Raw genomic sequence first — 15,899 nt, forward strand, 5'->3', positions numbered from 1 at the left:
AGCAAATATGGCCACCTGCCCATTCCTCTGAGAGCTCTGTCCCAGGGGTTACTGACCTGTTGCTGGCCTGAACGTGCCTGTAGGAGGTGGATGGAGTTTCCAGTTGTAAGATCTCACCCAGTCAAGAGGAATGGAATCAGGGACCTGCTTAAAGATGCAGTCTGGCTGCATTTTGGTAGAGCAGCTGTGCTGTGTTGGGAATCCCTTCAGCCCCCAGCTGATTTGGGCTCTTCAAGGCCCACAGCCTGAACCTGCTAAGGTGCCCAAACAGTAAATGTCTGCCCCACCTACTGGGCACTCTGTTCCAGGAAGAAATTAGAACTCTGTTGGCCATAGAACATGGGTGGGGCTGGCTGGAGGCCCTGGCTGGGAGGACCCACCCAGTGAGGAGAATGGATCCGGGTCTGTTTAAAGAAGCAGTCTGGTCATGCCTCAACAAAACAGCTGTGCTGGGGAACTCTGCTGTGGAACTGCCTCTGCTCTGTTCAGTTTGGACTTTCCAATGCCTGCAGGCTGGAAGGGCTGAGTCATCCAAACAACCAAGGTGATGACCCACCCCTCCTATGGGGCACTCTGTCCCAGGGAGACATCAGAGTTCTGTCCATAGAATACAGCTGGGTGGGGGTGGCTGGAGGCCCTAGCTGCGAGGTCCTGCCCAGTGAAGAGGAATGGATCAGGGTTATGGCTATTGTTTTGGCTGGCTTCATAGTATTTCATTGAGTTATCCTATTTGCCATTTCTTATTACTGAACATATTTTTCACCCTCTTAATATCCTCTTACTCCTAACACCCTCTTACTCCTACTCCTGTACACAGATTTTGGGTTACTATCAATAAAACCATAAATGTTTTCTCCCTGTCTCATCCCTTATATCTCCATCAAAAGCAAATGCTGTCCTGAATGTTTATAATTATTATTCACTTATAAAGCTTAAAATTTTGTATCACATATTATGTCTAAGGCATATGGTGTTTGATTATACTTGCTTTAAAATTTCATTAGAAAATATGCCATATGCTTTTATTTGGTATTTACTCTTTAATTCAACATAATGTTATTAAGATTCATTCATGCTGTTGTATATGGTTGTCATTCACTTATTTTTCATTGCTCTCTAATATTATATTTTATTAGTATACTACAATTTATTTATCTGTCCTCCTGACTATGGCCATTTAGATTACTTAAAGTTTTTGCTATATGAACAGTGTTTCCTCCAAACATTTGTGTGCATATCTCATGCATACATGTACTAATTCTGGAGGGATTTTTATATCTAGGAATAGAATTGTTGGATTGTAGGTATGCACATGTTCAGCTTTAAAATGCAATGCCAAAGGACGGTGGAAAGTGATGGTACTATCAGTAACATATAAGAAATTATGACAATAGGATGTTGGATAAATCCTATTTAATAGTTGGCAATATCAGATTTCTTAATTTTTGTAAATTGATTACATGTAAAATGATTTTCTAATTCTAGTCTTCATTTATATTTCCTGATTGTCAGAGAGACAGAGATGTTCTTTTCTTTCTTTCTTTCTTTCTTTCTTTCTTTCTTTCTTTCTTTCTTTCTTTCTTTCTTTCTTTCCTTTTTGAGACGGAGTCTTGCTCTGTCACACAGGCTGTAGTGCAGTGGCATGATCTCTGCTCACTGCAAGCTCCACCTCCTGGGTTCGTGGCATTCTCCTGCCTCAGTATCCCGAGTAGCTGGGACTACAGGCACCTGCCACTATGCCCAGCTAATTTTTTGTATTTTTAGTAGAGACGGGGTTTCACCATGTTAGCCGGGATGGTCTTGATCTCCTGACTTTGTGATCCACCCACCTTGACCTCCCAAAGTGCTGGGATTACAGGCATGAGCCACCAGTCCTGACCAAGACTGAGCATTTCTTTAGATGTTTCTATCTACGTGTGTTTCATGTTTTGTGGTGTGACTTTTGTTCATTTTGTCATATTTGTTATTAATTTGTAGGCATTCTTTGTAATTTCTTGATATAAAATTTTGATCCTTAGTCAATTATATATTCCTGATTCATTTTCAATTATATGCATGGCAAATATCTTCCCCAGATTACAGCTTGCTTTTTGTTTTACTTTTTTAAAGATGTCTTTTGATTAACCCAAGCTTCTTAATTTTACTCTAATTTTTATGTATTTTTTATGGTTATGTCTCTTTGTTAAGCCCTTCCCTACTCCAAAGCAGGAAGAAATTCACATTTATTTTATCACATGTTTTAATGTTTTGCTTTTGACATAAAGATCTTAAACTATATAGAGTTATTTTTGTGTAATGTGCATGGCAGGGGTACATATTATTCTTTTTTTCTTATCAATAATCACTATTACTAGGTCCTTTTGCTGAACAGTCTCCTCTTTTCACAGTAATCTGCCATACCATCTTTGATAGACACTTAAGTTTAATTTATTTTTAGATCTCTTTCTATGGTCCCCCTTCTGAATACTGTCTTTTCAATTCTTGTATTTGGGTACTGGGTTCACAGGTGTCTATTACATTATTAACATATTTATTAAAAGAAAAATGTTAAATTACAGAGGGTCATGCATCGACCAATGACGAATGTGTCTCATGAATTAAATATTATGATTAATTCAAATCTGTGAGCCTGAGGGCCATTAAAAAGATAAAATAAATAAATAATGCTACAAAGAACAGTCTTATTCATGTTCTTTTTCTCCCTTTCTTGCCTAAGGACAAGTTCCCAGGAATGAGGGAGCAAGTGTATACAAAATACTTTTAAAGGTTTTAACTGTGAAACTTAAATGCTTTCCAAAGGGACATACACATTACCCTTTGTGGCAAAGGGTCTAGCAATTAAATTCAGAGTTCTGGCCCTGGGGCATCCATTGTCCTGTCTTCTTTTGCTCCAGTCTCCTTCCTTACCCCTTCCCCACCACACTGATCCTTGTCGAATCCCACTAAGAGGCAATATATTTCTTCTTTGGACCCTGTCTGTACTTGCTAAAGCAGCACCCACAGACTCTACTGCTAGTTGGCCAGATTAAAAGTAACAATGAAACAATTTCTGGCCTCACGTTGGTCTCCGTCTTTTCATTTTTATTACTGATGCGCATTTTCTAGCTAGTTTGCTCTTTCCCCAGATATACTCACAGCTTGCTCTTAGGGTTGACTGGTTATAGCATTGCTCAGATGTCACCTTCCTCAGCAAGACCTTTCGAGACCACCCATTTAAAATGGCAACCCCTCACTCTCGATTCCCACTGTTTCCCTCCTGTTCTTTTTTTTCCCATATAACTTATCACCACTTGTCTGTTTCCCCTTCATCAGAATTTGGAGCTTAGATCTCTTTTGTCCATGGGTGTATTCTCAGCATCTACAATACTTTAAACATGACAGATGCTTTGTGAACATTTGCGAATATTATTACAAACAAAGCACATAGATGTTGTTCAATATGTGTGTCGGATGAATGACTGAAGTCCAGAGGACTCAAGGAACCCACGATTATACTTAACATTTTTTGGCATCTGTCCCACTGGAGGTCCAGGGGTAGTTGAAGTCTTGGGTAGTCACACTGGAACTGCTGGCTGAAAGACAAAATTATTTTCAGAATCCAGCTTTTTTAGAAAGCTGTAATTTAACTTTGCTTTGATGCACAGAATTTTTAATCTATGTGACTTTGGGGAAATCTGAAATTGAAAATGTGCTTCCCTATGCAGGAATACTAGCTGGCATATTAAGCAAACGCTCTGTAGGTTAATGCCAGCTTGTCACTGATTTGTATTCTTTTTCTGTTCTTGTCACAAACTCAGATCACTGAGAGTATTGTGAAGACTACTTTAATATTACCTTAAAATCCCTTGACAAATAAAAGGTACAATATAATAACAAATCATCACCCCTTATTTTTTAAGATTATAGAAATTGTCATATCAATATGTAGTCACCATAGAGTAACTCAAAACCAAGATATTAACAAACATCAAATGAAAAATACAGCTGTTTACTGAAACGTCAACATTATAGAAGCAGTAGTAAAACTTGTGAGTGTGTTGTCTCTTTCCAGTCATGGAGGAAAACCTTGCTGAACTCACATTGAGGAGTAGTGTTTGGCCTCAAGGCACTCACATCTGCAAGGGTCACTGAAGACGTAGCTGGATATCCTATTTTGAAAATAAGATTCCCAAATTATTATATGTATTTACATTCATATGTTTAACTATGCCACTACATTTAAAAAGAGCCTGGAATATTAGAGTTGGAAAGAATCTTAGTGAATAGCCTCATTTTATAAATGATGAAACTGAATCCAAAAGGAATAATATCCAATATCATTTCTTTGCTATTAACCCAGTTCTCCTAATTCTAAATGTATTATATTCATACTTTCAAAATATATTATATCGGTGTCTACCGTATGCCACTCTATTCCACATGCTGGGGATATAGCAATAAACAATGAAGACAGGGTCCCTGCTCTCATGAAACTTACCTTATAGTGAATTTTCACAAATACAATTGTGAAAATATATCTTCACATACTAAATATGGTTTCATATTTACTTCAGTTGTTAGTTTGCAAAGTCATTTCTCCATCTTTATACTCCATAATTGTACATTCTCTTCCTTCCTCCTCACTCCTCCAAAATGAAAGACTGATTCATATTCATTTGAAAATACCTCTATATTTTAGAGCTATTATATATAGCAAGGTAGATTAAAGAAGAAGAAAAATATCCAACCACAGTCCTTTGAAATCATGTTTATATCTCTTGGAAAGAAAAATTTTGAGTACATTTTGTGTGTATTTCTCCTTTGTTCCAAAATGTATTTGAGGTGGTTTATATCAATGTGCAATACAAGAAGATAAAAGCAGAAAGGCAAAATAGGAACAAGGAAAATATAGTAGAAAAATTATGTTGAGTCCTGTTGAAACCTAAACAGGGATAGTGGACAAAGTGCATTTCCTGATGTGCTATGCTGTTAGTAGATGTGGGCCCCACATTTGGTCTGACATTTCTGGTAGCAAATGCTAAGAAATAAACAGTAGCGGTTACATGATTGATGAATATAATAAGTTAGAAACAGTATTATTATGAATAGCGAGAGAAAAAGTTATTCTTTTTGTTGTGATTAAAAAGAAACTTTTCCCCAGATCGTCATAAAAAGAATGCTGTATAATGTGTAAAGTATCCTATAAAATATCCTTACAGTATCATAGCCAGTATGTTCACTCATCCTCAAACTTTAGTTAGTAGTGAAGGGCAGCCAGCTTTCCTGGTACCTCAATTATGTGAAAGGGAATGTCTTAAATAGAGAACACGGGCAATCAAATCAAATGAATAAGTTGGCATTGTGGTTTTTGCATTTATAAGTAGTTCACATTCAGAGGTCAGCAATGATAACCTTTTTTTTTTTTTTTTTTTTTTTTTTTGCAAAGCAGCGTATCAATGAACTATAAAAAGATACTTACCCACCGTGCCTCCATGATTAAAAGAGTCATACATACAAAATACTTAGAAGAGTGCCTGACATTCAGTAAATGCTAAAAAGTATGTCTTAGAAACTGTAAAACAGGTCACTTGCAGTTTATCAGATGTTAATACCAGCATATTCTAACTATAGGCCACTTGAATCTCCTGAGGAGTTCCACAATTGTCCCATTTTCCTTGGTCTTTTTGGAAGAAAGTTGATCTAAGGTAACTCATTCCTTCTTCTTCAGCCTGGCTCAAGTCAAGAACTACATTCCAAAGTGTTGTACTAGAAAAGAGCTAATAGAAATAAAGAGTGTGATAGTAGGCTGGGGCATTAGCTTTGTGGTAGGGTAGTAACTTCTCACTGGCAGAATCACCTACAATTCTTTTCCTCTGCTATCCCACTGAGCCATCGGTACCAGATTCTTGTGCGGTAATTTTAACTTCTAGCTCACTGCCTCCCACCATTCATCAAAGGCTGTATTAATAGAAAAAAATGCCCAAGATTGACTACGTAAAGCATATATGATGCTTTTGTAGATTGCTTTGAACTGAGTATTGAAATCACATTCCTAGTCACTGTGGAATTCCTCTTATATAATACTGAGGATTTTCCCATTGGCTGACACTAGATGACACTCTAATACGATGTGGGGAGGGGTGGGGTCGCCATTGTTCACTTAGAGTGAGAAAGTTCCTGGGACTGTGCTCCACCACGCCCTCTAGAGGAGGGTCTCCAGGCTGTCTCTGCATTAAGAGCAGCTGTGCTTCTGGACAACTGCCTTGTTATACCATTTTACAAATCTATGGATCACCAAATGATTTATAATTTTATTTCTCTCATTGAGAAGACTTTGCTTTTTTTTCTCTGCAGCAATTCCTTCAGTTACCTCTTTTCAAAATTGTATTGTTACGTATTTTTAAAGTTACTTCATATTCCTTTTGGGACAAGACAAGGTAAAAATATAGAGAAGAAAATAAATAAATTAGGTGTAAGTAATTTGAACACTGTGAGATACTGAGAGATATGACAGGCTCTTCCTAATGAATAAAGATGGTTCTTTCCTCCTTCCTCCCCTCCCTTCTCTCTCTCATGCTGAAATTAACCTCCAAAAGTATTTGCTGAGAGGCTTGGTAAGTAAATTCAAAGGAATTGTTTTTAACAGTGGTGCTATGATAACAATAGTCATAATGAAGATGATGAAAAAGATCTAGGAAATAAACATCAAAGAACTTAATATTTATTTGTAAACTACATGACCACTACCTAGAAATCTCAGTCTAAGAAGCAACTGCCAGCTGCCTTTAAAAATATATCTTACCTGCAAGCAACAGACACTTTCCTATGCCAGCCTGGTTGCCCGCACTGGGTGCTGGCACTGACCAGGACATGTGATTTAATTCTGGCAGGAATCTCAGGAATCCTGATGAAGTACAACTTGATTGGGAATTTCATTTATATGAAAATGACTGGTTAAATGTTCTCTTCTGGAGGTCAGAAAATAATGTGACATAAGTCATTTCTCAAGGTTTTCTGCAGGAGAAGGAGAACTCATTCATTTGATTCTACCTATTATGTTATTTAGGTACCTTGTTGAGGGAGAAACGTGCTGAGGAATGCATGCTGCCTTAATCCTCGTGTGACTATGTCTCTGCCCCAACTTAGACATCTATGTTGCTTTACCCTTCTCACACACAAGACTGTGGAGTACATTGAGGGCTGAATACATGCCAAGGGTGGGGAACAAAAGGATCAATGATACCTAGTCTCCTAGTCTCTTTCCCCAGGGAGCACAAAGTTATTTCGCTCATATTGATCTCCAGCTGAATGTTCTTTAGACTTCCACTTGAGGGTCCGAACCAACTTGCACAGGTTATTGAGAGAATGATTCCTTTACTATGAGACCTCACTCATTATGTGGAATTCAGAGTTAAAGTTATTTAGAGAACTATGTAGTTCCTAGATAAATTAAATCTACCACTCTCTCTTCCACTTTACACTATGGTTCCAGGTTAAGGCCCCTTCATATTCCATGACCTGATCTCTAACAATCTTCACATAGTCCTCTCTTGCCACTCCCTGCATACATTCTTTCATTTGTTCAACCAATATCTGGAAGTCTCTGTATTTCAGGCATTGTGCTTGGTACTGGGAATACTGCTCTCCTGGAGTTTAAGTTCACGGAGGAGATGGACATCAAGCAGAGGATCACGTAAGCCAATTCAAACACTAGAACATATTAAAGGGGGGATGGCCCAGCCAGAGTCCCAGGAAAGCTTTCCCAAGGAATGTAGTGGGAGATTGTGGGCAGTGGAGGGAGGGTGGGAGCTTTCAGGCAGAGGGCATAGCCAGTGCAAAGGCCCAGTGTGTGGTCTCACATATCATGGGTTAGTAATAGCCATTTCTGGCACCTGTCTATTCCAGGACTGGGCTTTTACAAACCCTCAGGGTGTTTTTTCCATGTGCTGAGTTGAACTGGATGTGAGAGCTAGGTGGGGTGTTACCTGCCAAAGTGCATATCCGAGACATAAGCAGCAGCAGGAGAACAGTGATCAAACTGTGGTACAGGGTGCAGCAACACTGCTTATTTTTTAGGAGTTTTGTTTTGTTTTAAAAAGTCCCTTCTTAAAACCTGACCTAGAGATTCTGTAACTATATAAGAACATGTCTGAGTGTCTCTTGATACCATGTAGAGAATTAAAAATATTTTATTTGCATTCCTCGTAGCCATGTTTTTGAAAGATTCATATTGATCATGTATTTCCAGATGTGAGAAAGCTTGCTTTGTACCTCTTGTTTTAAGGCTAAGTTTATATTTCACAACATAGCAAAATCTCTTCGATATTCAATAGTGTGTTCTAAATCATGAGATACTATATAGGCAAGTAAGATGCCAAACTCTGTGATAGGGAGTTGATGGCTTTGTTTGCTGATTGTTTATTCCTTCTTCAATGTGAATGTTTAGTATTATTAAATCTTGCAAGTATCCAGAGTTATACTATAATGACCCATGTCTCCAGGAAATAAGATGAAATTTAGAGGTAAACACTACTTCACACAAAATGTTTTGTTTATACTAGTTCAGAAATGGCCATGAGGTTGCATGAGGAGGTTTGAAGCCTTCTTGGCCCATTTCTATTTTAACTCTTTAAAAATTTTCTCACTAGGCCGGGCGCAGTGGCTCACGTCTGTAATCCCAGCACTTTGGGAGGCTGAGGCGGGTGGATCACAAGGTCAGGAGATCGAGACCATCCTGGCTAAAACGGTGAAACCCCGTCTCTACTAAAAATACAAAAAATTAGCCGGGCGCGGAGGCGGGCGCCTGTGGTCCCAGCTACTCGGGAGGCTGAGGCAGGAGAATGGCGTCGGCCCGGGAGGCGGAGCTTGCAGTGAGCTGAGATCGCACCACTGCACTCCAGCCTGGGCGACACAGCGAGACTCCGTCTCAAAAAAAAAAAAAAAAAAAAAAAAAAAAATTTCTCACTAAAATAAAATAACGCCCCCCTTTTACGCTATCACTGGAAATTCAATTAAGTTAGAAGACAGCTCCAGTCAGTGCTGAATTGAGTGGGCAGACAGAAACATGTTCTAAAAGAGCTAATTTTGGTCATCTCCATGTGACATCGTTAAGCAGAACTGAATCTCTTAATCTATACTCTTGCCAGTCTTCCTGGTGACCTAATTGCTAGAGAAAGGAAAGGTACAGGAAGGCTAGAAGATCTATGGTTGGTTAACTTTTGGGAAATGCTGAAATATTTTCCAAACAACATAGATTTTAAAGATAATTTAATATGGACCTACTATATGCCAAATAAAAGAAGCAAGTGAGCAGTTGCAAAGTAGCATAAGGGGAGCATAAAGGATAAACTGGTAACTGAAAAAAAAAGAGAGAAATAAATTTGGTCATTGTTTCCTCCTTCAAGGAATTAAAAATTACAAATAAAGGTCTTGATTTATTTTGAGATGGTTTTTGCTTACTAGACTCATGACATTTCTTCTCAGACTGGACAGTATGAGTCGTAGCTTCATTTTTGTTTTTTATGCACTTTCACATTTGATTCTCATAATAATCATATGAACTAGATAATGTTACTCTCTATTTAAGACAAGGAAACTACTACAGAGGTGAAATTGTCACAGGATCCTTGGGGTGTCGCTTTGCCAGCCAGAAATTCTGTGGCCAGTGGTGCCTTCTGCCTGGGTATTGCTCACACTTCTGGGCTTGTTCCACCCACTTGATTCGGCAGGCTGTGCTTGGTCTGTGCTACCAGCCTGGATCCCACACCTGCCAAGGGTGAGCCAGGTGCAGAGCAGTAAGGGGTGTGTGAACGAGTCAGCGTGGGGTCTGGCCACTGCATACAGCCAGGCACACTGGCTGCTGAGGCAGAGTGGGAAGCTCCAGGCTCCAGCATGGGTGCTGACTCTGTGTGAGGTTGCTGCTGGACCAGATGTATTGCAAGCGGTTTCTGCTGCGGTCACTGGTGTCTGGACAAAGGGAACACTGTGGCACCTGAAAGCCTGGAGATGCCAGGAACTGTAGAGCTCCAAAGAGGGTGTTACAGATCTGGCTTGGGGGGCCTTAGGTCTGGGCTCCCCAAAGGGCCACAGCTCTTCTGTCTTTCTCATTGCTTGCAATGTGGTGAGCAGGTGGGAGGTGTGTTTCAGCCCGGTTTATGTTACAACTATTTCAGTCCCGCCATTCAGTAGGTCCCGAGTTCTTGTCTCACCTCCAAGAAGAATGAGGTATGCAGACAACTGGAGGGTGAGCAAGGTGGAGAGGAGCTTCATTGAGCCACAGAACAGCTCTCAGGAGACCTGAAGTGGGTAGTTCCTTTCCACAGGCAGGCTCTCCAAGTGAGTGTCCAGCTCTCAGTGGAGAGGAGACCTGTAGTGGGTAGCTCCTTTCTGCAGGCAAGTCGTCTGGACGAGGAGACCCATAGTGGGTAGCTCCCTCTCACAGTCGGTAGTCTTGACTTCTGTCTGAGTCTGACTGAGTCCCCAGTTTTTCATGGGATTAGAAGGGAGAAAGCGCATGGTGATTGGTCCATGGACAGCCATAGGCAGGCCTGGAAAAAGCACTATCCAATTGATCCAATGGTCATCAGTGAAGTTATCACTCCTATCCATGGACTTCACCTGGAACTGGCAGCCCAGCTCCCAGGCTTCAGGCCATCCCTAGCCTGAAGGTGGGGTTTCACTGGGGACCTATGCCTTTCCATCCAGGATCCTAGTCAGCCTCCCACTGTCATCATGTCTTCCATAGCCCAGGCTGTTTGCACCAAAGGGCACCTGCAGGCCTGCATCCAGCTGCCCTTAGCCCACCCCCACCTGCTGCCTTCCTCCTGTGCTCCTTGGCACCCAAAGTCCGGAGGGGGCCAAGGTGGGGGATTGGTGTATCAGTGCTGCCCCAAGCGTGCACACACCTGGCCAGGTTGCGACAGTGCCTGGGCTGAACCTCAACCTTGCTCCGAAATTGGAGCAGGTGCTAGGAGTGGCAAGAGTCCAGGGAGTGGAAGAAGGCTTTTCTGAGCCTGCAGAAGTGGGGGTGTTCCCAGCCCCCGAGAGCCCTGGGATGCCAGGGTATGGAACTGCAGCTGGGTGGCTACAGCTGCCCTGAGAGCCCAGGGCTTCTACCCCACCAAGTCAGTAGGGGGCAGGCTCCCTCCTGTTCCCAGCCTCCGCGGGTTCCACAGTCCCAGTCATGCCTCCCTCGCTGCAGCTGGCATCCTCACAACAGCTAGTCCAGTCGGGCAGCTGCTGCCATCAGAATGACTTGCTCTAGGCTACAGAGCCTGTAGGTGGCAGAGACAGGAACTGAACCCAAGCCTGTCTGACATTAAAGACTATATTTATTCCATTCTGGTGGCCTTATAACTGTAGTTAGCCTTACTGCAGCATGCATCATCAGAACCGGGGCCTAGTCATGGAAGAGCTCACTCGTGATGTCTAGTATACAACCGCCCAGAATAGCAGGCCTTTGGTAGCTTCTCTTCCTGTTCCACCATCACCTTTCAGCTTCCTGTCATAAGACTACCCAGACGTCAGCCCTAGTCAGATGGCTTTTTTTCAGGGAGATATCCTCTGCATTCCCTAAAGCCTTCCTTTGTTAATCTCTTCTTTTTTTTGTACTTAAAAAAATTCTCCATTTAAAAAACATTTACTGAATTATCAACACATTGATAACCATGTGTTATCATTGCTCTAGGTGGTACAGCTATATCAGTAGACAAATAAGATAAAAAACACTGCCCTCATCAGATTTACTTTTTTTTGTGTGGAGAGGAGCCAAACAGGTAACTTACAGACGGTGTTAAAATGTGCTATGGAGAAAATACAGCCAATAAAGGAGAACAGGAAGTGGGGTGGGAGGCAGTTGCAATTTAAAATAGGATGGTCATGGAGTACCTCATCAAGAAGGTGACATTTGAACAAAAATTTTGAGATGAGGGTGTGATCCATGTAGATATTTGGGGGAAGAAGTTTTCAGGCATAGGAAGTGAGGTTAAAAGGCCCTGAGATGAGAGAAACCCTGTCATGCTAAAGAAAAAGTTGGAGGCCAGCTTGACTGAGCAAAGCAAGAGAAAGGAGAGTGCAGTCATGGGGGATATAACAAGTAGGGTATAATGTGGCTTTTTATGCTAACTGTAGATTTCTGCTCCTCTTTACTGTCCACTTCCCTCCTCCCCTCACTAGACCTTGGTCCTTGTGAGCCTGGTTTTGTTTACATCAGTATCTGTCTCAAGTAGATACACATAATTCTAAACCTATATAATTTGCTTTTATTCTAAACCTATATTATTTTTATTAAAACACACACACACACACACACACACACACACACACACACATACCCCTTAGACAAAGACAGACTGGTTAATCAGCCATTCTATTTCCTACCTTGGGTTCTTACTGTATTTCCGAATGGATTTAGAGGGTCTAATAATAGAATACAACATGTTGACACTTGCTGTGAACCAAGTGCTATGTAGGTATTTTGTTTGCTTAGTCTCTTCTGTTGCTTTTAATCACCCTTAGAGGAAGGAACCACCCACATGAAAGCTTTCCCTTTTCTCCATTCTCCTGTCTCCCTTCATGTTCCTCAAGCATCCTCACCTTTGGTCAATGCTTCTAGAACTCAGTGTTTATTTTCCATCCATCACACTATTGCTAAGAACTACAGCTTTCTGTGGATCCTCTCAGTGCGTTAGCCATCACCTCATCATGTTTGCTTCATTTTCACTTTATTTCCTTTAACTCTTCAATGGATCATGCAGAATAAAATTTTTAAATGGAATCCTTGTACCTTCATTTCAGATGAGGTTCCAAAGGTTAAGAACCATAACACAGGGCACAAGCCACCTCACGTTGAAAGCAGGGTTCTAGTCCATCTAGGCAGGACATGTGAGGCAGTGTGGAGTGGGACCTGTCAGTGCTGGTCCATCATCAACCTCAAAGCTATGTGACGGAGTGGGAGCAGCCTAGCTAAGAGTTCCTTTGAAGGGTCCTGTGCATCAGGCCCTCCCTCATGGAGAAGATGAAGAAGAATCCGTTCCTTCACTTTAGACCAAGTAAAGTGTGGATCTGGGAGAACTACTCAGATCTCTTGACCTGTGTGTCCTGCAATTTAGGACAAAGGGGCATGGTGCCTTACTCAGGCTGGAGAGGCTACATGAGGAGTCCATGGTTGGTTAGCAGCTCGGAATGGGCACGGAGAAGAGAGACAGGGCCACCCTGGTGAAGAGGAGCACTTTCCCCATAGAGTAGGCAAAGGTGCATATCTTTCCAGACATAATAGGGTGCCATGAAAATAATCTCACTCAGTAAGAATGCCTAGAGGAGCAAAGAAGCCCCCAAGAGGAGCTGACCTTCAGAAGTTTAGAGGCTGCAGGGAGAAGGAAGCAGAAGACCAGAGGAGAGGCATGGCCTGCACCAAGGGAAGCAGTCATAGGATAGTCAGGGATTTCTGAAAAACCTGCCAGAGTGCCCCATGAAGTCAATATGGCAATTTTTATTCTCCTCATCCAGAGGACACCTAAGTCAGATTACAGCCAGCCTATTAAGGAAGGTCCTTCCTTACCTACCTCTCCCTTCTTCTTCTTATGCCCATGCCCCATAAAGAGGGGCCCAAGCCAGCAGCTAGGAGTGGAGGAGAGGATGGAGCCAGGCTAGGGAATCAGAGACATTCCCTGTCTCTTCCATACCCCCACCTCACATATCCCAGTCTTTTCAAGTTGAGTTAGACCCACACTTGGGGGAAGGGAGAGGAAAGAAGTTCTGGACTAAATTCACTTTTTTGAGTTTTGAGATTACGTTTGACAAGAGTTTTTAATTACTGACACAGTCTGTTCTTGAGGCTGAAAGGGACCAGATGACATTTATTATATGAAAATTACCAAAAAAAGCGAAGTAATCTGTTGGAAATTTCTTTTAGAGGCCAAGAAAAAATTATTCAATAGATCTCATTTGAACAGAGAAGAATGGAAAAAGTAAAAATTATTTTTTGCTAACCTACCCAGTTTAGCTTATTTAATCAACAAAGTACAAAGGTAAAAGTTATTTGTAAGTTTCAAGCTGCTGGTTAACTTATCTGGTTAGTCAGACGCTGTCATCTAAGATTTTACCTTACTCCAATGTAAAACTGAACCTAAAAATTTAACTTATTTTCTAAAATAGAAATATTTCCATTTGGCCTTTCATTCTATCACTACAGCACCTATTGGCATAGCACAGACTTAGACTTATCCATCTAGTTTCTGGACAAATGTGTAATTGCTCTCCATCAATTTACCTGCAGCACAAAGAACCTTTAAACACAGTGGTGACATTAACTGGATAATACAGGGCTTCAACCACATCTAAACACATATGAATCAGCCTCATCAATCTGCGTGGTCAGGATAACGTGGGCACTGACCTTCAGCCCAGCATAAAGGAGACATGTGGTGTGAAACCTAAACCTAAACCCTGCATAAAATTGGTTTCATGTGGGAGGCAGATTGTTCAGGACATGTGCTGACTAAATGGGGAATAATAATGTGTATTGCTGGATTACTGGTCCAGAAAGGGTTTCAGGACTCCCTTGGGGAAGATGACAGTAAACAGGACAGAACTCATCACGCATCATGTGGTGAACTTGTAGATACTCAATAATTATGAAATAAACTGAAAAATAGATCATCCGCTAGCTTTTACCCTGAGGAACCTCACCCCAAAGGGGAATAATTGAATAGACAAATATGCAATGTAAACTAGTCATCAAGAAGGCTGAGCTTGACTTACAGGTGACAGATAAAGAAAAAAGAGAAATCCTTTCAACAGTCTGTTTTGTGTGCCCCAGGTGGAAGGTGGTGAAAAAGATACGATAAACAGAATTTCCTAGGATTCAAGGAAAAGCATTGGAATTTTGTATGGATTCTGTAGATTCACACCTACAGTGAGAATTACATGATAAAAAGTGTTGATGGCGGGGGAGGGGGGTGGGCTACAAATGCAGGAAGGGTTTCTTTAATTTATTTCCAACTGAGGAAATGCTAGCTTCACTCTCAGATGCTGCATGTCTCAGGAAAACACTGGTCTAAAAAAGGGAGAGATTAATGTAAGCATAGCTGTCATGTTTGACCTTTTCCTGAGACCTATAACAGCTTCACACTAGAAGGGATTTATTCAGTGTCTAAAGACATTTATTCAGCACCAACCATGTACTCTCTGACAGTAGGACTCAAGGTCTGAAGTCTGTCTGGGCTCAATACTGGCTCATCTACTTTCTGCTGGACTTTGGGTGAGTTACTTAACCTCTTTGTGCCTCAGTATCTTCATCTGTAAAGTGGGATAATAATAGCACCTAAGTAATTGTGTTGTTGGGAGGATTCAATGAGAAAATACCTTTACTAGTTTAGAACAGTCCATGCATATTGGAGGCAACCAACAAATATTAATATTTTTGCTTAGTGTTATTATACAATCATGTCAGTTGGTAAACATTTTTATGTAATTGCTAGGAAAAAAATGGAAAGGTCCTTGTATGATTGTTCTCTGAAAACCTTTTATTTAGCCCCTGCATTTATGCAAACAATCCTGGTAGGCCTCCTGTTGCAGCACTCTCCATTTCTACCAATGCCCATTCTAGTTCAGACCATATCACTTTTTTAACCACCTTTGTGATCACGGAAAATAAACTTAAACCACTTTAAATCTATATCATTTAGTCTTCTTGCTCCCTGCTCTTGCAACTATCACCTAACATATACATAGCTTCTGTTTTCCTGACATTTTCCCACATACTAAAAAAGCCATACTGGCTATTTGTTGTTCAGATCACAGCCCCAATTCATAGCCCATTAGTTGACATTTAAACACAGTAGTGACATTAACTGGATAACACAGGCCTTCAGCTACATCTAAACACATTTGAGTCAGCCTCATCAATCTGCGTGGTTAGG

General features: G+C 41.1%; 1 protein-coding gene across 2 annotated transcripts in view; it reads right to left on the minus strand.

The window, feature by feature from the left end:
- Nucleotides 1-15,899, minus strand: part of CD96 (CD96 molecule) — a 108,875-nt gene that overhangs the window by 30,381 nt on the left and 62,595 nt on the right. For both annotated transcript variants that reach the window (XR_001442807.3, XM_001102509.5), the window contains exons 9-10: nt 4,080-4,148; nt 3,501-3,572 (exon numbers count right to left, since the gene is read on the minus strand). Coding sequence is in view for 1 of the 2 variants with exons in the window: in XM_001102509.5 (XP_001102509.4) it covers nt 3,501-3,572; nt 4,080-4,148 (141 nt within the window). In the remaining variant the exon portion in view is untranslated. The remainder of the gene's footprint in view (nt 1-3,500; nt 3,573-4,079; nt 4,149-15,899) is intronic.

Source organism: Macaca mulatta, chromosome 2, assembly GCF_049350105.2.
Source record: "Macaca mulatta isolate MMU2019108-1 chromosome 2, T2T-MMU8v2.0, whole genome shotgun sequence".
NCBI classification, from domain to species: domain Eukaryota; kingdom Metazoa; phylum Chordata; class Mammalia; order Primates; family Cercopithecidae; genus Macaca; species Macaca mulatta.